Below are 25,749 nucleotides of genomic sequence, written 5' to 3'. Positions count from 1 at the left end.
CTAGAGGTCTGTAAATGTACTCTGCACAGGTACTGCTTCCAAGGTGATTTCCAAGGTGTCGATTCCAGTGCTTTTTTCTCCCCGCACAACCACTTTTACTGACTTCTTACTGGCCTGTCTTACTTTTGCTTGGAGGTTGCTCTGCAAGGACACAGTTTCTTGAGGGTGTTCCATAGTGCTTAGCCTCTCCTGGAAGCATTTTGGATAGCTTTGAAAGCATTCGAAAGTATCACTGCACTTTTCACAGGGGAAATAAGAACATTCTTCCACAATTGGCAGAGAATTACAGCTGGATTCAGTTTTGCCCTTAAATGTTCTCAGGCTGGTGTTCAAAGTTGATCTGAGGTTCTGCAGTACCTTGACACAAAACCAACTCCTTATGCATAACTGTTGAAGAACTGTGAAATCTTTGGCAATGGTGTTTCGGAAATTTGGCTTCAGGAGGAGATAGATAACTGGGTTGTAGAGTGTGGAGGACTTTGCAAAGACAGCTGGCACAGCAAAGGCAAATGGAGGAATCTTATCTATTGATCCAAAAGCGGCCCACATGGCAATGATGGCATAAGGGCTCCAGGCAGCAAAAAATCCAATGCACACAGCAACACTCAGCTTGCACAGAAGAAGAGAAAACAGTGAGTTAAAATTTTGCATGCATGAGAAAAATAGCCACCAAGATAGTATATGCATAAAAATACCACCTGATTGAACCCCCCTGTTAAAAGTCTCCCCAAGTCTTCCGTCATACCTCAACTCCTCTCCAAACGCGTATTTTTCTAGCAACTTAATTGTCTGAAACTTATTTACCTGAAACTTTCAGAGTTAAAAGGTATCAGCTCCTACATTTTTCTTCCTCTTCACTAAAGTGCCATGAAAACTCTTTTTAGACCAAAAAAGGAGGCCAAGCTAAAGAAGAAGATACAATTCTGGGGAAACACTTGTCTAGATTGCAAAGCTATTCCTACATACTAATTCATGAGTAATACTAGTTCTCCTGGCTACAGAATGTCTTCCATAATTTTACTGTTGGTGCTCAACTGGAGCCACACACAGACGTATGACAGTAGGAAACTGGATTAATCCTGGAGGTGAATCAAATTAATGAATTTAACTCCTACTGCACAATTGTTTGTCCTAATAAACTCTATGAAGAAAGCTTTGACAGGCCTTCAAAAAAAGAAAAACCAACCCCCACAAAAACCACAACAGATTTTTTGTATAAATCATATAAATTGCATAAATTGTAATTATATAAATTGTATAAATTATCACAGAGATATGTAAAATGCAAGAATAAATATCAGCTCTGAAATAAACATAAATCTCAAGAAATTTAAAGAAAACTGTAAGCATTAGCATGTATAGGAAGACTAACCTGCTGGGCATCATTTTAAGCACTGTTTATAACTGAAGTGCACATATATTTTAAAGAGAGAAGCAAGAATATTCATGATCCTGAAGAAGCTTCACAAGTCCATTCTTGCCAAAAGTACGTATTCCCAAATAAAGATGACAGTAGAGAATCCATTCAATTTAGAGTAGTATTGGATTCAAGGGACAGAAGAAAACACATGAGAAAAGTACTTTTCAGTTGCTAATTGTGCCACCTGCCTGAGCTGCCCTCTGCGAGTAGGAGTAGAGAGCTGCTAACTAGCCCAGCTGACTGCAAATCCACCACTTTTCTCAGTGAGGCTCTGGCTATAGAGTCAAGGTTGCAAAAATCATGGGGTTTTTTAATTGAGAGATGACATTGCTGTGTTCAGAGTGAGAATGAAAGAGGCCCTGAGCACTAACACCAGACTAACACACATTAGACTCTTCTAAGACATGGAAACCTCTTCCAAATGGTGTTATTTTCTCCCTAGGTTTAATAGTCTCAAAAATTTTATTTTGCAAGAATAAATGCATGGTGACTGCCAAGAAATATATACCATGAGTTTTATGAGGAATGTCTGTGGCATTTAACTGCTTTTTCTATTAGGCTAAATTCTGTTTATGAATGTGTGTATGTCTCTAGAAAGCCATCTACTATAATAATAGTGGCTCAGGAGAAATTTCCTATTTATGGGTGATAACCATTTAGAGCTCTCACCTGTTAGAGCTCACATGAAGTTCAAAGTTAAAGTCATTCGATAGAACTGAGGAACAAGGTATTTTGACAGAATTGAGAAACAAGGTATTTTGACAGAATGAGATTAGTTAAGAAATAATGAAGAGGCAAATCCACAAGATGGGGTGAGCTTAATTTTTCTCTTTGTTTCTACAGCATTCTATGCCTTTACATCAGCTGAAGGTCCAGCTCTATCTATGGATATGCTGGTGCCATATGCATAGATTTTGTAATCCTTAACTGACCGTGGCCAGCGTTCAAGACCGAAACTAAAAGCAGTCTCTACGGCAAGTAATATGCCTTGGCCCTTTAGAATCACATTATAAAATGGACATTAAAAACAATTGGTGCATTTCCCAGATGGCTTATTTATGGTAGCAATTAATCTTTGAGATTGCGATAGGCTTTACATTGCTCCTATGAAAAGACATTTGGCACGTATTTTCAAGGAGCTCTCAGCCAACTTTCCAAGCTGCAACAATACAGTTTCTAGAGCAAGGAGGGGATTAATCTTGCATAACTTGAGCTATCCAAAAACTTATATGCTAAATCTAAGCCACTCTGGGTTTTTCATAGTGCCAAAGGAGAGAGAAATCTCCTGAAAAGTAACTGATATCATTCAAAGGTCTATGTCTAAAATAGGTGTGACGGGCTTCTCTCAGGTCTTTGTCACTGACAGTTTTGAGGATTAAACAACAAATTTAAAACAACTAACTTTCAGTTGAGCACAATTAGGCAAAAAGGAACCCCCTTTGAGATATTTAAGCATATCAACTGTACATACACATACATGAATGCAGAAAAAAACTTTGCTATTATTATTAGTTATATTGTCATGCCACATATTGAGAAGTCTGGAGTTTAATACAACAGAGCTTGAAAGGACTTAACACTCTCTGCCTATGGGAAGAAGTTTCAAGCCAGGTGCTTGATAAATTACCTCCACCTCCTTAAGATCAACAAAATGACCAACATGTTTCCAAGAAGACGTATGAGGAGTGGACTAACCACTGATGCCAACACAAGATGGCAAAGAACAGCAAGATATTCACATGCATAACAAAAGAGGAGAATTTTAGTAAGGCAGATATGGGGCAACTTTGTGAATATTCACAAGAAATTCACCAAAGGACCAAACTAAAGGTCACCTTTGCATTTTTGTGGGTAAACAAGATCAACAACGGAACTGCATAAGGACAACAAGTGGGGGAACATGGCATAGGCACACGATGCTTTTGGAGGCATGTCCTTTAGTACACATTCTTGGAGGAATGGTGTATTTGTATAACCATTTCTTAGCTACCTCTGAAATACTACAGTGGTCAGTTTTCCTAAAACAGTCAGAAAAAGATTAATAAATTTACACTGTTCCAGTGAAAAGAGAGAGGCAACGAAGCATAATGAGTCAGGGATAATAAGGGATTTCAACTACCTGCATATAGACTGTTCAAAGATAATCGAAAAGTTTTGAAAGAAAAATAATCTTTTCCACAAGCTCTTTCACTATAAGGGGCAGAGTACTTATGAGTGAGCATTCCTTTTTTCCTGCTGGTTCATATTTCAATTTTGCCAATGGTTTCCAAAAAACTTTCTTAATTCAGTGCACAATACAGTGGCCAAAGGTTATCTAAAAATGTAAGTAACAAGATAGAAAAAAAGTGACATCAGTTCTGTAATTCAAGCCTCCATAACCAAGCAGAAGTCTGTATGTCAGAAAAAAAAACTTTACTTCTGCCTCAGCTAGGTTATTTCCAATGACGAGTTCATTTTACCGCAGAAATCTTTGTTCAGAATAACCGATCCGTACATTCATTCTTTTATTTCATTTCATTAACTCACAAAGGCCACACATCAACTATGTACACCAAAGAGAACTGTTCGTAAGTGACTATGGCTTTCACACTGTGAGACAGGTCAACTACCCATTTCATTACATCACTGTGTGATTGATTCAATTATCTTTATGCTATACTTGATGGACAGATGTCAGTTCTGGCCCTGGATTTCCTCGTGTGAAGGCAATACCACCTGAGGCAGCAGTCACCTGTGCATCACTACCCAATGAGACCCAGGGAGGACAACAGGCATGCTGGACTACAGCCGAGCCTTTTCATAATTTCACTCTGGACTTGAGCCCAGCATCTCTCATTAAAGCAAAGAAGAGACATATTGCCTAATTCTAGCCTTAGCCTATGATACACAGCTGCTAAAATTGCAGTAACAGCAAACTGAGCCTGTATAGAACATAAGGAAGTCTAGCATAAAGTCGTGTGGCTGATTAAGGAACAATGTGATGGTGTGACTTAGAAAAATATGTGCAGGTCTCATATAAAGGCATTAAAAAAATTTAGTTATTATGGAAACAATTCCAAAAGTCCCTAAGTAAGTGACTCATTAGTGTTTGTAGCAAGTATAATCAAAGGTTTACAATCAAAAATCCTGTAATGTTAATAGGAAGATTATTTTAATGAACTATAATGGACTCTCTGTAATGTCTTTATTTTATCATGGAAATAGAGAGAAAAAACAGCTTCAGCTCTATGAATTATCTTTTCATAACTGCACATATCCATAGAAATTTCTAACACTTTTTCTTATCAAAGTGACCATCAAGTGTCCTGTTGTTGCTCTGCAGTAGTATAAATAAAAGGCAATGCCTTCTTCCCGCAACTTGCAAGCCAGATTTTTATTTTAATTATTTGTATTTCCACTCAAGGATCCCAATGACCAGAAAAATCACTACAGTCCTGTCCATCATGCAGGGATGTAAGAAAAATACTATCATAGGATACATAGTGTCCTCTATATAGCCAGCACCCATTCTGACTGGGAAATTTGACATAACTTAGGTAGTTTGCCAAGTAAAGGTCATTTCATAAAATGTAAAAAATCTTATGAATTTGGGGATATAGCAATATAATAATTTCCCAAGGTAAGGCAAGAACTGATTTACCCTTGCTCTGCCTCTTAGCCTCGGCAGGACTCTATCGTAGCTTGTGAACGGTATGATTTGGCACAGAGGAATTTCCAAAAATCTTTTCAAACTTTGCCCTTGTGTGTAGGCAAATCCTATATACAAAAACCTTCTCTCCTGGAGAAGCAAATAAACACAATTACAGATTAAAAAAGAACCTTTGTGTCTGTAAATCAAGCACAAAGATATTGTTCACCTAACAAATATAACAGTAGGTGACACTGCTCAGAAATTTACAGGCAAAGATCTCTCATGGGGAATTACGATTGAGCTGGAACGTGTGGAAAACATTATGGTTAACAGGAAGAGATTCACAACAAAGAGCACAAGTTGCAGAGGATATTTTTACATTACAAGTTAATAGAAAAAGAAAAGAGGTGTTGTACACTTTCAGCATTAAGTCATCTTTGAAGTTAGATCTTCATCTGGTGTATGTCAGTTCACTCATGGAGACTGGAGCAAGCCCTGGCTGTGGCACAAGATAAGGATCTGATTCCACTATTTCAAACTAGATGTTTATTGGAGTATGTATTGAATAAGACTGGGTGAATTCAGCTTCTTGACATGTTTAAGTAAATGATGTTTTACAGGACTGAACCACTGGTGAGAATATCACTGATGCAATGACACTCAGCCAGTCATCCAGGCACAGAGAGGCAGCAGTACCTTGGTGTCAGCCCACCAGGAGCAAAGTCGTGTCACTTTGTTCCCATGAAATAAGTGGGAATTATGCACATGTACCAGTCTTTCACAGCTTCCCTCTTAGGATTACCATAAATTTCTTTAGTAAGAACACACAATGCTTGGAAAAGATACTGGCTTAAAGTATGTGAAAAACAGATTTTATCAAACCATATATTTTGAAAACTAGTTGAAAAGCATTAACCGCTTGATCACTGTTTTTATTAGAAAAATTATTACAACAGAAATATTTTATTTGAATCCTTGTTGTCGTCTGACTCCTATTTCTAACTTCTAGATGTCTAACTTGTGAAGCTATTATGCCCCATGTTTTCAATAGAGTATGACTCATTTCTACATGCAAAAGCACATACATGCATTTGTGTACATGCATACTAAAATTATGCGTACATATCCTGGAGTTGTACATGCAAAATCCTCTGGAATACCTAAAATTGTTAAAAAACAACAACAAAACGCCTTTTTCTCATGCATCTCTAATCATGCTCACAAAGGAATGTGTACTTTTGCATGTCCAGTCCAGATTTCTCAATCTGTCCATCAAGTTTATAAAAATTAGAACTAGAAACACAATACACCAACCATGTGTGTTACATTCAACAAATCAAATTATGAAACTACTCATGTTTTTCTAACCCCATCAGGGAAGGTATTTGTCACTTCCAACCTACTTCCAAATAACAATGTCTTATGGCCTATGGCGAACTACTAACATCTAGAAACAGATTTCCAGATTTGCACTTCTACTGTGCAGGAACCAGCACAGAATGTACCAGTCATTCTCATGTTTTTGTTCTCATCTTTCCCTTAACACAGTCACCAAGCTAATTTACATTAAACTACTCATACTGTAGAGCATTTCTCATTATAATTAAGAGAAAGTACATGAAGAATGAGACCACATGCATTACAAAAAGTCTATTTGTCTATATGTTTAATAACTGGTGTGAAACATTATTTCGAAGTTATGTTCCAGGCAGGTTTCTAGCAACTCATTTTGGCTGAAAGGTTTTTAAAAGCCTTGTAGGTAGTCCTAGCATGAATTGGTCAGCCATGCTCAAAAACCCCAAACATACCATATGCTTCAATAGCATTTTCTAAAAGTGATCTAACATGTAAGCATCTGGTCCTCAGTGCTGCAAGTCTGAATCATTGCTCATCTTTCTCCGAATGGTTCCCACAGGTTGCATCCGGTTTATTCTGGCCAGTGTAAACAGATGCAAAGCACGCTTACTGCGAAAGCGGCCTCAGCGAGTGCGGTTTTGTATCCTGAGGAATTACCTTGGCAAGCTGGCTTGCATTAGATAACATGAAATCTAGAAATGTTGGGAATCATAGGAGTTTTCAACAAAATAATTTCAGCCCAAACTGCAGCCCACTACTCCAGATTTAATCAGAAACCAGAAGTCTCCCTGGGCAATTTTATGTCCTTAGTAAGGCAAACGGATTTGACATCACAGACACTGAACAGAGGAATTGACAATCACTAGAACATGTTAAGATCATGTTAAGCATAGCATAAAAGCATCAGCGTAAGAAAAGTCAATCTAATCTTTCATCCTCGTTCATTTTGGTACCAGACTGCACCAAAAGGAGCATCGCAGGCTTGGGGACAGGATGGAGCACTGTCATGGTAGGGGTGGCAACAGGCCAACAGGGAGCCTGACACTGGCAGTTCACTTGCTGGGAAAACGGAGGTGTTATCACTCATTTTCCTATTTAAACTACGCAGACATAAAGCTTTCTCTGGCACAGTGCTACTCGCAGCTAGCAAAGAAAAATTAACCCCCAAAACCTCTCCACAGCACTCCAGACGTGTTAAAAAGGGGCTCCATCTAAGAACTAACACACAGTACTGGGAGGTGTATCCTGGACATGAAGACTGGGTTTTATGGTCTCGTTGGATAAACTGCTAAATAAAATAAGATCAGAGACCACTGTCTGGATCTAGCACAGTCTATTCACCTCCATACTCCATGGTGTTGGGCCTTGGATCTCACCAGCTTTCTCTTGTGGTGTCTTGGTGGGCTTAAGACATAATTATTGGGGGTTTGGTGTACCTTTTTTCAGTTCAAAGTGTTTTTATTGCATGAAAGAGTATTTGTTTCATGCCCTAGGAAGGAACATTAAGATCGTGTTAGAGTGCGGATGCTGCTGGAGTAATACTAGCAAAGTGTGCAAGAGGGAACGGGTACAAGACAAACGTGGCACAGTCTTGCCCATATTACCTTTTGGGAACAGTCCCTGGTTTGCGCTATCCCCTGGCCTATGCCCAGGCGTGGGTAAAAACCGCACGAGGGATCATGCCAACAACTAAGCAAGAGGGCAATCAGTGGGCCGGTGCTTGTGATCCTTGGCCGCCTTTTCTTTGACAATACAGAAATCACCACTATTTCCTGCTACGACTCTTCAGATTTGTCTGCTTTTATCTGTTGCCTTTTGTTTCCTAATTTGATAGGAAGACATTTGGGTACCCAGTTTTCTGGGTCTGCACTCCTACAGCATCTAACAATACCGGCTCCTGTGCATTCTAGTGACATTTTGTTTCCACAACAAAATAATTTTCATATGCTCTAAAATTCAAGGAAACAAGTATGTACCTTACACCTGTGATCCTAGGCTGCCTTAAGGGTTCAAGACTGGTTTACGCCAACCAGTATTTCAAATAACAAGTGAGGATTTCAATATAGGTAAAAAATTATGTATGTTAAGGTATTAGGAGTCATTGCTGATCATTCTCTTACCTTGTCATAGCCCAGCATGGAGCTATAACTGCAAACTTCTATATATGCCATGTTTAGGTAACAGTATAATAATTACATAGTGGGCTTGCTTTTTAATTATGAAATATATATATACTGAATTACCTATATATCTGTCATGTAGTGTGGAATTTCAGCAAGCTTTAACGGAGATCATGTAGACTCTTCAGATCATTCAGTCCTTAGCATCTACAGCTCAGCACATACGTCACTATTTTAGCACCCACCTACAATTTCAGACTTGACAGCTGACAGTGTGTCAATTATCTGCAAATTGATCCACAAAATCAGTACAAGCTGCAGATACTCAACTTGCCTGAAGAGCTGCTGTTTAGGTCTCCAAATATAATGCAGTAGCTTCAATGTAATAGCCAACATCTATGTTTAAAAATTTCATCTACAGAAGAATAATAGTGTCCAGAAATATACACAGAGTTTGAGAATGTATTACGAGTCATGTAATTTTTTTTCACTACACTTTACCCTCACTGTAATGAACTCCCTTGTGACTCAGATGAATGTTTTCTATATTATGTTCACTATAGCAAACAAGATTTAGCAAATTCTTCTATCTATATAATAAACTGACTAAAAAATATTCGCTTTCAGCTGTTCATTATATATACCTGTATGGAGACTACAACGTCATTGCTGAAGATTGTCAGGATCATCAAGAATATCAGTAAGAAGGAGCAATGTACAGAAGGCATGGAAAAGAGAGTTTCTGTTCAAGTTCGAGAAAGATATTTTCGAGTTAGGCCATGAACTGATAAAACCATGTGCCCCTATGGATCTTATACAAAGAGCAGAATGATGAGATAAACCCGTAGGCACAGATGAGATAAACCTGCACGCTGTCAGGACCAACACGCCTGAGGCCGATGCTAGGAACAGACAGGAAAGTGGCATTTCAGTGCGTTCAGCTTCTTGCATGTCTGGACTTGAAGTATCTCTACGTACAACAGAGAACCTTGCCTGCATATGGATGTTCCTGCTATAAAATTATTAGTAAAGGATACTTCACTGTAATAATAAAGAGAGTTTAAAATAGAAAGTTAGAGTTACATTTTCTGCTTCTTAAGAAATATATTGCAAAAGAAGTTTTTGAATAGGGAGTCTTGAGCATTAATGAATTAGAAGAATCAAGCCCTTCTGAGATGATGTCATTTAAATCGAGAGGACTGCATGTTGTCCTTCCTGTGAATCATATATGGTCCATCATTTGTCTCTTCTGTAGAACCTTTTTCTTACTTTGGCAGCCAAATTCATTCTTGTCTGCAAAACAGAAAAGAATATTCACAGCAAATGCTTAACTTTTCTCAATTTATTTATGCAATATGCTTATTGCAGCACAGCCTTTAAGGATTCTCAGTTCCTAGAGGCTGCAAAGAAGGAGAAATGGGCTCTCAGAAGGTAATTAGATAAGGCTGTGACAAAGCAAATAAAATGATAATTTCTTCTTTCACTTTCAAAGGATTTGCTATGGGTGAAGCTATACTGCTGAGAATAGACAGGTTTTCCTACAAATTGTTTCTGACAGGATAAAATCAACTATTTTTAAAATCTGTGAGATTTAGTCCAAATGCATGCTTATAAGCAGCAAAATAATTCCACTTATTTTTTATGCCTCAGGGGACTATTGCAACCTCTACTTTGTTTTGCTGCAAAATAATAAGCCAGTGAGCCAATGCATTGCTAAAGTAGAGGAAGAAGTAAAAGAAATTAGAAACTCACAGCCTAAGCTTTGGAAATTTGTGTCATGAATTTTACTCCTCCCTTCATTCAACAAAGCATAGAAGAGTAAAAAAAGTAAAAACAGTAAACCACTGTTACAGTACCATGGTTCAGAAAAAAATACCTGATTCATATTGGTGTCTGCTCTAAAACAAGTCAATGGGCCTCTTTCCAATGATTAGTTTGCTCTCAAGACCTTGGTACAGACTTTTGGCAGTATTTTTTGAGGCAATCTGGCATTATTTTATTCACTTATTCTTTTTATGTACTTAGATACAGCATCTCACTGTATCTGCTCAGCTTAATGGTGCTGAGTTTTGCAAGAAAAAGGTAATTCTTCTTCAACCATGTTGCTAAGATGTGGCAAAAAATATTTTTAATGCTATCTATTTGCTACTGCCCAAATTTTTTGGTAGCTGTCTTTTTTCAAGTGAAGTCCTATGATTAGCGCACAGCTGACAAAAAGTAGGCATAAATGGGTATGCCCTCTCCTGTACTCAGGCACTACTACATATTGCCTGTAGCTCTAAGTAGAAACAATGCTCCAATGCAGCATAAACATTTTATTTAAAATGTCTACTTTAGCTATCTTTAGTGCAATCCATTCTTCTTGCATCATGGACTACTTTGGTTGTCTTGTAGATGGGATCATTATATGCATTCGGATGAATGAAATACTTTTACAAAACTAAACACAGTCTCCGCTCATCCTGCCCTATGGCCACCTAAAGCACACGGGTGAGGAAGATCTAGACTCCTTTGAAGGAGGAATTCCAGCACTAGATTTAGGGCGAGATTTCCTTGCGGCAGTTTACACTTACAGCCACATCCAAAGCTGGTTTCTGCCCTTCCTTGTGTCCTCAGCACAACTTTTTCTATGTCTCAGTATTTGCAAAAGCAAAGTTTAGTTCATATGCTGCATCCACAGGTACACATGCATCACACACAGGGCAAAATCCCTGTGACCTTCCATGAGCCATGGGAGCCAGCCTGTCGCAGGAGTGCTCTATGGTTTCAGTCTCCTTTTTGAAGGCCATTATTCATCGAAATGTAGAAACCAGTACTAAGAGGCCACGATTTTTTTTCAGTGTCCTCCTAGGACACCAAGGACCTGTGCACCCCAAAGCAAGGTTTGATGAACAGTGTGCCATAGAGGAACCCCTGCTCCTCCAAAGTTTCTGAGAAGCACAGTCACTACAGTCTGAACAGGACAGAGGACGCTACCCTTCTGAGCCAGCTAGCTCAGCTGGTGTGGAGTGGGATGGAGGAAATGGCTCTTGGTCCCTTCATTCATCCCTTCATCACCTAAGACCTGCTATCCACCACCATCTGCCAAGATGCTGCCTTTTCCCCACAGTGGCTCACAAAGGTGAAGACAGGTTCCTACAAATCACCTGTCCCTTCACCTTACTGAATTTATGTTAGAGTCAGGTAACATGGACCCCAAATTCAGCCTCTGGATCCTTGAAGACTGCAAGACTCACACACCCAATCTCATGGACCAGCCTCTGGTAAGGCTCATCTAGCTCTTTCTTTAAAAGTCTGCAAGACAGGAGCTTCTGTTAGAAAACTGCAGACTGTCTCTCTGTGCAAACTTTGCTGAGTGTTCAGGTCACCGCAATTACTGCGCCAACGCCTGGAGACAGGCATATGCAAGAGGCAGAGGCTAACGGGCTAAGCGCCAGGCAAAGCAAGAGCGGTTCCTGCATTTTAGTTTTGCAGCTAATTATGACTACACTGGTGGCCTTAGTTTGGTAGCTTAACCTTGCTCAAGTTCTCATCAGTAAGGGAAATACAGGCCATAATTTCCCATCTTGCAGAGTTTTACTGTACATAGATATCATGAAACTAGTCAGCTAAACACTCTGCAGACTGGTATTTTACTGACCTGTAAAGCCAAGGCAATTATAGCTTGCAAAATATTCCAAAACAATGATGTCAAAGTCTGAAAAGCAACAAAGAGCAACCGATGCTATTATTCCTACCCCAGGAGGAAAGGAATAAAATTAAAATTAAAATTAAAATTAAAATTAATTAAAATTAAAATTAAAATTAAAATTAAAATTACATTAGGCTGTAACAGAAGTCTGATGAACTTGGGATTGACTAGAGGATATCTCACACCCTTGATTTGCCCTTTTTTTCCTCTGTAACACTTTTCCAGATTTTAAAAAAAAGAGAAATTGTAATTTTGCCTAAGATATGTGGGACCTTCATAGGGCCTGCACATCTGGAAAGCCTAGGATGCAGCAGTGATCACTATAAACTAACTAGTCATATGAGACCACACAAAAATGAACACAACTTTACTGAAAGGTCTAAAGCATCATGGAAGAGTTTTTGTGATCTGAGCTATGCTGACATAGGAATATAAAATCACTTCTTCTGCTTTTCACTGTTATAAATGTTTACGCTGCACAAAAGTAAAAGCCAACTATAAATATGATCATCTGTATTAAAGTAACAAAATCTCAGTTTCATATTTTCCCCAAATGAAATGTCTGGATTCTCATAGCAAGCCTTCACAGTAAGCCTTCACCACTTTATTGGTCAACCAGATTTTCCCACACTTGCCAAAAAGCCAATTGCCTCCACCTCAAATCAATAAATATTATATAGTCAATAGCGTAAGTAATGGAACTGTAAGTTTGGTATTGACTGTTTGTGTTTTCATGCAGATTCTCTCCCTTCACACGCATTTAGAAACAGCACACAGACCACTAATCTTCAAATGGTTTTGAAATGCCTGCAGCAAATCGCAATGTTGCTGTCCGTGCCTTACAACTAAAGCATCTGTTTAAGGTGGACAAAATCAAGAAAGGCATTGAACAGCTGTAATTCTTCTTTCACTCCAGGAACAGGTTTACTCATTACAATGAATTATTCAGATTAGCATCTTTTATTCTAAACTGTAGGTCTTCTTTGAAGAGTAACCTTTATGCAATTTGATTTCCATTATATTTCCTATTATGCTCATAGATTTTCCCACCTGTAATTAGCCACAGCTTTCAAGACTGCTTGTACCAGTGGATATATAATAATTCCAGTTTCAGAGCAGTGTGACATCCTTCATTAATGTTGGTGGTAAGATTTCTATTAATTTAACAAAAAATCATTTAATGAAGATTTAAAAAACCCAAGCGCTATGTCCATGAATTGTAGAAACACAATTTAAGACCAGTTAAGCTCTATGGTGAGTGGATTTGTGATGTTTCTCTGGAAATCATTGAATATCATACTAAGAAGAAAATAAGTTTCTTCAATAAACAATATTAGAAGAGAGATGTGAATTATTCAACCTTCTCCTTTTCAGCCAAATGATACTTCCATGTTTTAAATCAGGTACTCCAGATGTATCACAAATTACAGCCACAAAGAAATACAAAGTGAGTACCAGGAGTCTTGTCCAAGGTCATACACGAAGTATGAATCAGAACAAAAACTGAACAGTCTCCCAGGTTAAAGGCTTATTCCTCATGATTTAAATCGAATGTACTGCAGACAATTCAGAGACAGTATTTGGACAAACATTTGATGAGACATGAAGTTACACTCATGGTGGTTTTGCTCCTGCAACTTCTAGGGGGAACGAGGATGTGTTTCTGAAATGGCTTAATCCCAAGGAACTCCTGGAGAAAAGGCAATTTTCTACATCTCTACTTGCATTCATAATATTTATCTGTCTTATCTATATGCTTAGAACGTGTTTCTCCAGAAGCTGGCAAACCCATGCACCTATGAAAAGATCACATGAGAACAATAGTGTCCTCTGTATGCATTGTAATTTATTTTTATGACCTTATATAATAATAAAAGCAACATCAATATTTAACTAACCTTGCAAATTCACAAGCAAAAAGCACTTATAGCACTATACAGCTCCCATTACATTTTCTAAAATTCTTGCTATTGTCATTGCAAAATAGCACAGAAAAAATCCACCACAGACAGATCTTTGAACATGGGAAGCAGATCAATTATAGCGAATGTTATCTGTATTTTATTGGGGTTTTTTTACAAAAATATTCAGCTACTAATAAACAAATAGACTAAAGTTGGCCTAAATTGAGCACTATGGCCTGGTTATGTTAATACAGTTTAGGAAAGAGATAGCCACTTAGTGTGCAGGGCAGATTAGATCAAAGCAAATTGCAGGAAATTGGGAACCTGTGGCACTTTCCTGAAGCCTCGAGGCACAGGCAGCTGCCAAATAAGACCTTCCATAATCATATTTCTGGACTTAGCTGGATTCTTAAGTGTCTAAGTCCCACTCTAAATGGCAAAGTCATTTTCTGGATTTAGCTTTTCAAGACTGAAGCAATGTCCAAGCACTTCAGCTGAAGCTGGATCAGATGGTAGAGGCACGGGTCAAACCTGACCAGGACTCTGAAGTTACCGTGAGCTGATGTCAGAGGCTGGATGGAAACTGCAGAGGAAGAATGTCTCTAATCTGACAGGCGCTACAAGGTAGGCTTGTATTCAACAAATAATCCTTCCAAGTACACCACAAAATTGACATATTTGGGGTGGATTGTTTTAGCAGAGTTTCTTAAGAAAAAAAAAAAACAAACTCCTCCTCTCTGCTTTTATGAGTCTGACTTAAACCACCCTCTTAGCAGATATCTCCAGGGGATTATCATGGATAACTAGTTGTTGTTTGTAGTATTATTGTTCCAGAGTGAGATTCTCTGCGGATAAGCAGTCTCAGAGTAACTCAAAGAGTTTGCAATCTAACAGTGAAGATCAGAGCAATTTTGAGGGGAAAAAATCTGGGAATAAAAAGAAGAAATACTTGTCAGTACACGATAAGCAGTTCTGCTAGTGTTCCGGCAGCCCAGCCAATATCAACATCTGTGATACGCCAGCGTGCCTTTTTGTGTTAACATCACAACAGAAATTTTGCGTGAGGTGTTGTTTTCCTTTTCCCAGTGTTTATTAGAAAGAAGTCACAGGAATGACAAGTAGCATTGGACATGCATGCACATTTCGAGTGTTGTGAGCATACAGTGTAACCCGCATCTTGGTCTCACTGAACAGGAGTATGGAAATCAATTAGGATAAGCTATGAAGAGTCTTAAAAGTTAATTCAAGAGTTAAAGGATAGTATCCTGTAGTCAAGTGAAAGACTTAAGAAAATTAATGTCTACTGAATATCCAGGAGTGGGGCAGGAATTTACTTAAAAACTTTAATTGGGAAATGTTCCATCTAAGACTTATTACAAAGAAGGAGTAGGTAAAGACATGGACATAACTCTTTAGTTCTTAAACTGCTTGGATTGAGGAAGATATTTAGGTTACAAGACCATGCAGTAGACAGGAGGATGGTGTCTCCCACAGTGGTCAATACGAAGATACTCAGAGACGGGGCAGGTTAAGATGTCTAGTGCAGCTACACTGCACTTGGTAATCTGAAGAGAGGTGTCAGAGACAGACCAAGTTTGTTAGCATGAAAAAGAGAAAGCAGATGACCTATACAGGAGCAGATCTGTGAGACACCCAATTGTATTTGCAAATGAGTGTCCATATTCCTGAACAGAGTGAGAAGGACCAAAGATGACTCCAAGCAGAAAATTGTAGGGTGGTGAGGAAAATACTTCGAAGGACATGACAAACAAATAACTAGAGAAATGAGAGGAGGATTCATTAAAATCAAGAAAAATCAAGAAAAAACAAAGATTTTCTCACTGGAGATAATTAACAGAGTCAAGAGGTAGCACTCATGTCTTTCAAGAGGTACATTATCTAAGGAGTGCAGCACACCTAATGTTAGCTGCAAAGTTCCTCTTCTTATTTTTTGGTATATTAAAAAAATAGACACTGATCTTCTGGAAAGGACAGGGACATATTTTGGCAGCAGGAAACAATTTCCACAACAAATACTGCAACCACAGGTTTAATTTTACTCTATAAGCCAGTGAAACACAAACCTTCAGCGGTTTTGGTTCAAAAAGTATTTCTAGAAATACACTTTTCTGTGACTTTTGTCCTTTGTTCAGTTATAAAAAAGAACATTTAATCTCTACACTACTATTTTAAATCTTTAATGATGTACTGCTTAAGCTTGGATCTCCTCAGATGTCTGTAGCTGGGCAAGCAGAATTCACTCACTCAAAACCAGACTGGCTTTCATAAGCAATGGTTCCAGAGCACGAGACCCAAACTCACTTCTTACACAGTGCTCCAATCTTTAACCTTCCTTTTGATCAAAAGTCTGAAATCTTAATTTTAACAACTAAAGAAGCTCTGTGAGCTTCAGAAACAGCACAGCTGCTGTTTGTATCTTTAGCAACTCATTGCCATGCAGTGAATCTGCACAAGACAATACTGTTTTCCGAAACGAAATGCAGTAAGGACCAATTTTCTTTTTGTATTTATTCCCTCCTCGGAACTTTCTTGGTCCTTAAATGGTGCTGCCCAGCTGTGCCAAAAACAGCTTGCCAAAGACTAACTTTCAAATACCTTGACAGCAATGGTTTGCGTGTTGCTCATCCTGGTGGGGCCAGAGACATGCTGTTCCACTGCTTTCCTGGATTCTTTTACTGTTACCAGAATAAGAGAGTAGGAAGTGACAATTACTCCGCAAGGGAGAATAAAACAGAAAATAAAGAGGACTACGGTGTAAGACATGGCCACGGTGTTTACGTTGGTGGAACGCCAGTCAATGCAGCAGGCTGTGCCGTAGGGCTCCGCTCCGTATTCTCCCCAATGAACTAGGGGAGAACAGGCAAAAATTGCTGCATAAGTCCAAGCACAGGCTATCAAGATTTGTCCGTGTTCTTTCCTGAACCTGTTCCCTGGAAGACACAAAACAAGGTCAGCGTGGTTGCCATGTCTGCATGGAATTTCCCATATGCAGGGCAGCTGAGCAGCATAATTAAGAAGGATAAATTTAATAGGTGTTCAAAATATTATAGCATACTGAAAGTTTATAAGAATAGGGCATGGACTGCAAGAATTTGCAAAAAATTAGGTAGCTGAATTCTCTGATACATGTAGGATACTTAGCACAACATAAATTTGCATGAATGAACTCTATCAAAATGTATCAATAAACTCCAAAAAAATTATTCAGGGCAGCCTTGCTTTCAGATCGTAACTCTTATTCCATGTTTCCAAATTATCACCCTGACTTAAAAGACCCTAGAAGTAATCAATTGCATATATCTAGCCCTATAGTTAATTATCAGTGATCACAGAAATAAGAATTGTTTGATTGGATGTAAAAGATCTCTTCGACAAAAATACTTTCTAGGATATGCAAACCAGAAATGCTGGTCGATGTTCACATGCAAAATTTAATAATTTGAGACAGAAACATTAGCTTACCATAAACTGGAAAACAAATTTTGAGGCAGCACACAGTGCTCAGTAATGTCAGTGTTGAGAGACTGCAGATCCCGAACAGCACCCCGCAAAATGCATAGAACAAGCAAAGCTGTTTCCCATAGAGCCACCTGGCAAATAACCAAGAAAGGTAATTCTTAGACACTATCCTTCATTCTTAAATGTAATACTAATTGGTAGAAATATATTTATAGTTGTAGACTTAAAAATTCAATAAAACTGCATGATTAAATTATTTGTAGGTCAACTATGAAAGATATTCTTATCTGAAAAACTTACAGCCAGTAAAGGAATCATGTCCAGCTTTATTTTTATAATTCACATTTAAGCCTTTTTATTTTATAAAACAAAGCAGTATATCTTAATATCTGAAAAGAAAAATCTATATGCTTGTCACTAGTAGGTGTAGGTCATAAAATACTACAGCTTATTGTTATTTCTGCTACTTTTATGTATAATTTTAAACTAGTTTTCATCCAAATCAACATGTTCTCTTCTGAAGAGTCTCCAGAAGAACAAAAATTTGATCTGAATCACTATGCCTCTTCCCTTTCTATTCAGACACTGGCAGTATTTGCAGTAGCAAATGATCTCCATTAGTCAATATATTTAGCAATATTTTAACACAGAAAGTAACGTGGTAAAAACTGAGTAATTACTGGATTTTTTCCTCTTATTTTTTATTTTGATGCCAAAATGAGAGAAAACTAGATGGGAGAAGGACAGAGAGAGATTTTCTTCACACCAAACGAATTTTTTTTTTTTTTTTTTCATTTTGGTAAACTGAAAAGAAAAAATTACCCAGGGGTTATGTTGGGCAAGGTATTCTCCATCTCTTTCATTAAATATATTCTACTTAATTACATTATTAAACACACATTCCTAAGTTTCTCAATAAAGTGTTTTGGGAAGCCAAATCAGCACTGCATATTCATAGCTGTACAGTTGTGGGACATTCTGCAACAACTGGGATAGACCAAAATAATACAAATACCATCCTATCCCAAACCATGCAGAACAGCTCCTGGCAACCAGCTCTGGTCTTCCTTTTCTATCTAGTTCCCTTCTCTCAAACACTTTCATGCTGCCTGGGCTGCACAAATACTATCTGAGGTCTAGTAATGAGTCTCCTAAGCTTCCCAAACTTTAAAATAAGATGGCAAAAAATAGATCTTGCATAATGATGTGAGGTTTAATTCATGTGGTTAAAGAGGAGAGAAGTGAGAGAGGAAGAAAGGAAGAAGGTCTAAATTCTGACTGTTGGCCTGAAAATTACATTTTTATGCACACTTCTATGCATCATCACTACCACTACTTTTGGAGATGATAAGTAAAATCAGGATTTTCTTTCTATGGTACCAAATTTCATGTCCAACTGAAGAAAAAATTAAGCATTTCACCATCACTTGAGTAATACTACCCAAAAAGGATAAATGCAGTAGGACGTGGATGTTTGGAACAAAAATCTTCTCAGATTTTTCTGCAGAAATCAAAAAGAGAGTAACCTCAAGTAGACACAAACACTGATTCACACCAGCAGTCCATAAAGCTGCTGTTACAGAGAATACTTCTCTCAATTCCTACAATTATTTCCCACTTTTTATGACAAGCAAAGCGGCAGAGTAATTCGGTCTTCATCTGACACAGACCTCCGGAGCCCACAAAGAATGTTAAATATCACGTGCATATTGAACAAACCTGTGTGAAAGGCTGGAGGTTACAGCTAGAGGGTACAATGTCAGAGTCATGCCAAGGTCACTGATGGCAAGGTTAATAATGAAGTATTCTGCTGGTTTCAACAAATTCTTTTTCTTGCAGGAGACATATAGGAGAATAGCGTTCCCACACAAGGAGCATATTCCTGCAGAAAAACACAGAATATGAAGAAGAGTTACTTTCAGCCATCATTTTTTTCCCCCTGCACAAGAATAATATGCTGTCATCATAGCAGCACATAGTTCCACATCATAGACAGATTAACTTGTCTCTTTTTTTATATTTGCAGTTTTCTCTTCTTTATATTTCAATTTTTTTTGAAAAAATTTAATAAACTTTCCTGGTTTCTTCCTGGTTTGTCCATCAAATTATCTACAAATATCTAATGAATAATCTTGTTCATTAAATTAACTGACCTGCCAAAAAACATTTTTCCTGTAGGAAGCTGGCATTAATTAAGCCAGAGACAATATCCATCTGGCACTGCACACATTTCCCCAGTTCCAGGTCTAGAGCTCTCCATTCACTAACCCTTCTTTTCCTTTCTCTTTTGAGGCATTTTCTCAGAGGTACCTGCCGAAGTTCCTAGTAATAACAGGCAACATAGAAAGAATGTTGAATTATGCATGAAAGAGAAAAATCTAGTTAAGTAATGACTCTACTGTGTGCAGATGGAACTATTTTCTCTGGGAATGCTGCTTTTACTATGAAATGTGCCAAGAAACCTAAGGCGGCTGCAAGTACTCTAATAGAAGACAAGCAATTTGCTCTCTACCTTTAAACAGGATCAAAACCTATGATGGGTACACAAACTTGTATAAGAGTTAGGTGACCATCAGTTTAGAAGGTCAGACAACAGCCAAAAAGCAGAGTTTTAGGCAGCCTTTTATAGACACACAAGAACAACTTTCAAACATAAAAGCTTCAGAGGGCCATGAACACAAGAATGCCTAATGAATGGGAGGGTCCCTTAATTAATGCCATGTGGAATCAAGCTGTTGAAGAGATACCAAGTGCTTTTGTGGACCTCACTGCCTCTTCCTGCATACCTTTGGAAAAAGCAACACTTTACCTATAGTATATAGGTAAATATTGGTATAGAAACTGACGTTGACAAGTTGCATAGCGACCACAAACCAGCACTGACTTTGGATTATACCCATAAGAGAATATGCCTAATTTAATCATACTCTCATAGGAAAAAAATACATAGATTCCCCAAATATTCTACAAATTATGACATTTTCTCATAAGGAAATGGCAGATTAGCAAGTAATGTTAGACACTGATCCTAAATTACTTTCCATCACTGATCTCCCCAAGCTCATTTCAGATACGTGTAATTTAAACTCTTCTGGAGAGAGAAAAAATATTCTCCTTGAATTCTGCTTCCGCAAATGTGCAACAACTTTGTTCCAAATATTTTTCTTCCAAGACTCCAAAACACAGTAAAAGGAATAATTTTGTTTAAAATTATTAATTACATTTTCTCTCCACATTTTAATATTTTTCAATGTTTCAATTGCCTTTCAGTCTGAATATCACTTGGTATCTCTAAAAGGAACATTATTTAAGCAGAATCATGTTGGCTGAGGTCAAGGAGCACAGATCATTAGACTATCAGGGTATGCTTTCTCACTGTTCCTACTGTAAGATTAATTTTAACCAGAACATAAAAATTGTAGCCACATCAGAGACATCAGTCATACCAAGTATCTTCAGTGGCTATACTACAGGAAAGTCAATCATCACACTTTTCCTTAGCAAAGACTCAATTTCATTTTTTGCTTGTATTTCCCATGGTGTCTTTTCTTGTCTGGATTACCAGCTCAAGTCCATATACTGTTTTTCAGTATGCATCATCTGTCATCACAGTCATTTCAGGATCTAACTGACTGTATGGCCAAAGCTATCCAAAGCCTTTCCATTGGGAAATACCTGGAGAGACAGTTGGGAAGAGGTTTTATCTAAACCAATTTTTTTTTTTTTTCCTTTTTAAGCATATTATTTTTCTTTCAAATATTTTGTGCAACTTTTGCAAAATACCACTTGCTGGAAATTTCTTTTCCCTGTTTCCCATTCCTCCTCAGATGAGCAAACACTAGAATAAATTGCTTAGTGAGTTCATGAAAAGTTTTTCAGAGGAGGCTTGACAAAATTTGGTCAGGAATGGTATAAGGGGTCAGCAAATGCATTAAATGCTCTATCAGAATCACTCCATGCTCCATTTTACATGGCCTTGTGAACATACTGCATCTGTTTTCTAAGTAGTGCTCTTCAACAGCTTTGGCATGACTGACATAGTAGATACTGAAGATGCATCCTGAAAAGAGATTCAGTGATCTGAGCAGGTTTAATTATCACAGGATCCAGAAAGAAAAAGTTAAATAGAAAGTTAAAAAGAAAGTTATGAGGCAACACTACACTGTATGACTAGCTGAACAAAGATGGGAGAGAACACAGGACAGGGATAGATGAACTTTTCGCTGTTTTATCAGCGGCGTTGTCAGTAAAGAGGTCTGCATCTTAGTTGTTGTTGATAACACATAGAAAACACCAAAACCAAAAAGAAAGTTACACCAGAAAATTTCAAGTCCATCTGGCAGGAGAAAAACAGCCCCAGGTTTCTGATGAGAAACTACCCTATCATTAGCTGAGCCAGCTCTGCAGATTCAGGAGTCTCTAAATTGATATGCTTTGTCCAGCCAGGCTGTAAGTCTCCTCTCAAGCCCAGCAATCCACATACAGCTACACTCTAAAAGAAATAGGCTTACATTCATTTGAATTTGTCAGCCAAAATGTTGAAAAAAAGTGTTAATCTTTGAAGCCATTAGGATGCCAATATTCATTGACAGCCAATGGGGACAAAAGACACAGGTTCACTTTTTGCTGGCGCTATATTTATTTTGCAATAATCCCATATTCAGAGCTAGTACTAGTAGCCTTAAGGAAGGAAAATACCGAGGAGAGCTTTGTTTTTTCTCTTAGGACATTCATTTGGCTTCCACGTTTTTCTGTTTCACTCTTCTGAAGCACCAGACATCAGCCATGCCTACTGACTGAGCTTAGCCAGGGTTGCCGTTGCTCTCCCAGGTGTCTGGGCTGCCTTTCCTGGCCTCTGGCTCGTGGCTACACTGACCAATACCTTTAGGATTAGATTCGGATTTTTCTCCTCAGCCAGACCAGGACTATGGAGGATAAATTTGGCTCCTCTCTAACAGCATAGACCCCTCCCCAACAATCTCACCTTCTAAGCACGACTGCACACTGGATGTAAACCTGATCTTTCCAGCACCTTTCCAGGTGCGTTATAATGATGGCTTTTGGTGTTTTACTTCAGGCATTGTGAGTAGTCAGGATGTGTTGTTCTACCGTTTGCAATGATGTATGGAAGAGACGCTTTCCTGTTTAGACTTAACAATGACAGTGCGGATGCTGGGAACTGCCAGGGCCTCAAAAACCAGCGTTCCTGTCCAGCTTTATATTTCTAGTACTGAATAGAGTTTTTGTACCTGGCATAAATCACAGGTTAAAAACCTTTTAATGATTTTACTTTATGGGTTTTTTTCCCCTTTTTTAAGAATATAGAGAAGTTCACCTGTGTCGGAAACAAACTTGGCTTTTACAGTCAGGTCTCCTTACCACATCCAATGTGGCCAAAGCTCTATAAAATCATGCTTACCAAATACCATGTAACATATTCCAACGACAATATCAGCTGATTCTGTTATTTTGGACTGGAATGTTGAGTTACTGAAAGATGGACCCATCTGAAAAACAAAACAGGACACAGTATTCGAAGTTCAGTATCCAAGCAGACACCTGTGAGCAATTTGCAAGGCTATATGCTGTTTCATAAGGAAAGGACAGGGAGAATTTTATTTTATATTATTTTATTTTATTTTATTTTATTTTATTTTATTTTATTTTATTTTATTTTATTTTATGAATTAGCAGTTAATTTACCTGAAGGGAGGATGCAAAAAGGATGGAGCCAGGCTCTTTTCATTCATACCCAGTGCCAGGATTAGAGGCAATGGGCACAAACTGAAACACATGAGTTTCCCTCTGAACATCAGGAAACATTTTCACTGTGAGGGTGACCAAGCACTGGCACAGGTTGCCCAGGGAGGTTGTGGAGTCTCCATCCTTAAAGATATTAAAAACAGTCTCAGCCTGTTCCTGGGCAACTGTCTCAGGGTGGCCCTGCTTGAAGAGGGGGTTGGACCAGATGACCTCCAGAGGTCCCTACCAACCTCAACCATTCTGTGATTCTGTGTGATTTACAGATTAAGTCAGCCTAGAACTGATGCTGAAGTAAACAAATTTCTATTACTTTGAGGGACTCATCAAAATATGAGAAAGTCACAATGTTACAAATGCAATTGGTGAGCAAGGGTGCATTAAATTTTGAAAACTTGATTTGGCTCAGTAAGGTTTTTTCCAGAACATTATTCGTCACCACTTTGCAACAACCAGAGGAGCCAAGGTAGGAAATCTTAGCAAAAAGGGGTACAGAACTGCAAATATAAATCTAAAATTTTTAAAAATTGAGAGAAATGTAGGAAGAGCATCAGAATAACTAATAAGTGGAGACAAGAATGTATGAGATACATGCACTTAATTCTAAAATTTATTTATACCATTTAACTCGTAGCTTTACACAAGGGTGAGCCAAATAAATTCTCTCTTTCTTTCCACCTTGCACAAGCATTCCACTTGCATTTCCCATCCCCACCCTCCAGCTTCCTGAATCTGCCTCACTGAATGTATTTGTAAACCTGTCTATAGAAATTTGCACTTCTCCAGCTCAGAAATTGGCAAAGAGAGAGTAAAGGGCCGAGGGTAAATCAACAGTCCTTCCTTTAGTGTATAGCTCCTGCCAATTCCCTGACCCTTAAGCTACAACAGATTGAACTCTTACATTTCAGGAAGTGCGTTATTAAATTTAAGAGAGTCTGTATCTGATATCTGTATTTCAGGTATCGTATGTGTCGACTCTGAACATAACTACAGGTGTTAGTATAAAGTCTTCAGCAAGGCAATATACTGTGTGACAAGTCAAGTCAATGGGATATTGCTCAGCTTTTCCTAGCAAAATCCTTTGTGAAGAGGATTACACTAATGAAAAAGAGCTTCTGTCAGCTGTCTTCATGTTGGTCTGACATACACAACGGAGTAACTCAGAAAAATACCGGAGTTACCACCTACTGTCATCTGCCATTCCTGTATTCAAGGAGCTTGCTATGGGGCCAGCCCTGAGACTCAGTCCACACCTTGCTGCGCATGCAGATGGGTGCAGGATCAAAGTGAGGTCAGTAACTGCTGATAAAATTGCAATACACCTCCTAGAGCCAAGCCAGATACGGAGACACTCTCACATACAGGGTTTAACACATTTGAGGGCAAAGACCTCAGGTGGAGCTGGTTTTTAGTGCAGAGAGAGAGAGAGAAGGAGAGAGAATGAGAGAGAGAAGGAGAGAGAAAGAGAGAGAGAAGGAGAGAAAGCGAGGAAGGGAGGGAGGGAGGGAGGGAGGGAGGAAGGAAGGAAGGAAGGAAGGAAGGAAGGAAGGAAGGAAGGAAGGAAGGAAGGAAGGAAGGAAGGAAGGAAGGAAGGAAGGAAGGAAGGAAGGAAGGAAGGAAGGAAGGAAGGAAGGAAGGAAGGAAGGAAGGAAGTCTAGCAAAGGCTTATCTGTTTGTTTTTCCTCCTCTTGCAGATGCTGTTGCTGGATTGTATTAACCACTATTAGAGAAATTAGCTGGAGCAGTTCTTGGCAAACTGAAGTTACCACAAAAATATGATGACAAAAGCTCAGCAAAATTCTACACATATTCACAGGCCTTTGCCTTGGGTCATGGTAAACACATTCCCACTGCCGGTCATTTCTCACTTTCTCTTTGTTTCCACTGGGTTTCTTACTGCAAAGGGAAAGCTCATGTCTCCTGCTTGATCACCGTGAACAGCTACAGGCTCTCGCCCCATCCCCACCACAACAGCAGCTCACAATGAAGCAGCAGCACAGCTTTACACGTTTGGCTTGAGGGCAACATGGGAAAGGTCAAAGAAAAAGCACCTGGAGCAATGGAGTCATCTTAGGAAACAGCTAAGGATCCTAGTTCACATAGCACTTAAACCCACTGCCTTTTATCTGACTGGTGTGCATCCACATTAAATAACCGCCTTGCAGCTGCATTTCTTTCTTTCAGTGTAATAAGGCAGAGTATCTATATTCAGCTTGTCCATCTTCCCTACATCTTCCTATAAGCTGCTTGTTCTCCCAGTGGTCCATCACTCATTTCTACACAAAACCCTCTTTCCTCAGTTGCTATAATCCAGAACACCTCGACTGAAAGCAAAGGGGCTCATGTTTGTTCACCAGGTGTTCACTCAGGAGGAATTTTAAGCTTTG

General features: G+C 38.6%; 1 protein-coding gene across 1 annotated transcript; it reads right to left on the bottom strand.

Moving 5' to 3' along the window:
- On the bottom strand, window positions 1-23,936 carry LOC309417676 (opsin-5-like; the record flags this gene model as incomplete). The annotated part of the gene is made up of 5 exons (XM_082015204.1): window positions 23,022-23,936; window positions 19,322-19,484; window positions 17,606-17,733; window positions 16,739-17,073; window positions 1-609 (listed from the first exon to the last, which is right to left on the bottom strand). The coding sequence occupies exons 1-5, from the start codon at window positions 23,107-23,109 to the stop codon at window positions 1-3; spliced, it is 1,323 nt and encodes a 440-aa protein (XP_081871330.1). The 5' UTR covers window positions 23,110-23,936.
- Between the last annotated feature and the right edge of the window lie 1,813 nt (window positions 23,937-25,749).

Source organism: Phaethon aethereus (assembly GCF_964289735.1).
Source record: "Phaethon aethereus genome assembly, chromosome: 2".
NCBI classification, from domain to species: Eukaryota; Metazoa; Chordata; class Aves; order Phaethontiformes; family Phaethontidae; genus Phaethon; species Phaethon aethereus.
This window is presented reverse-complemented; position numbering and strand designations above follow the sequence as displayed.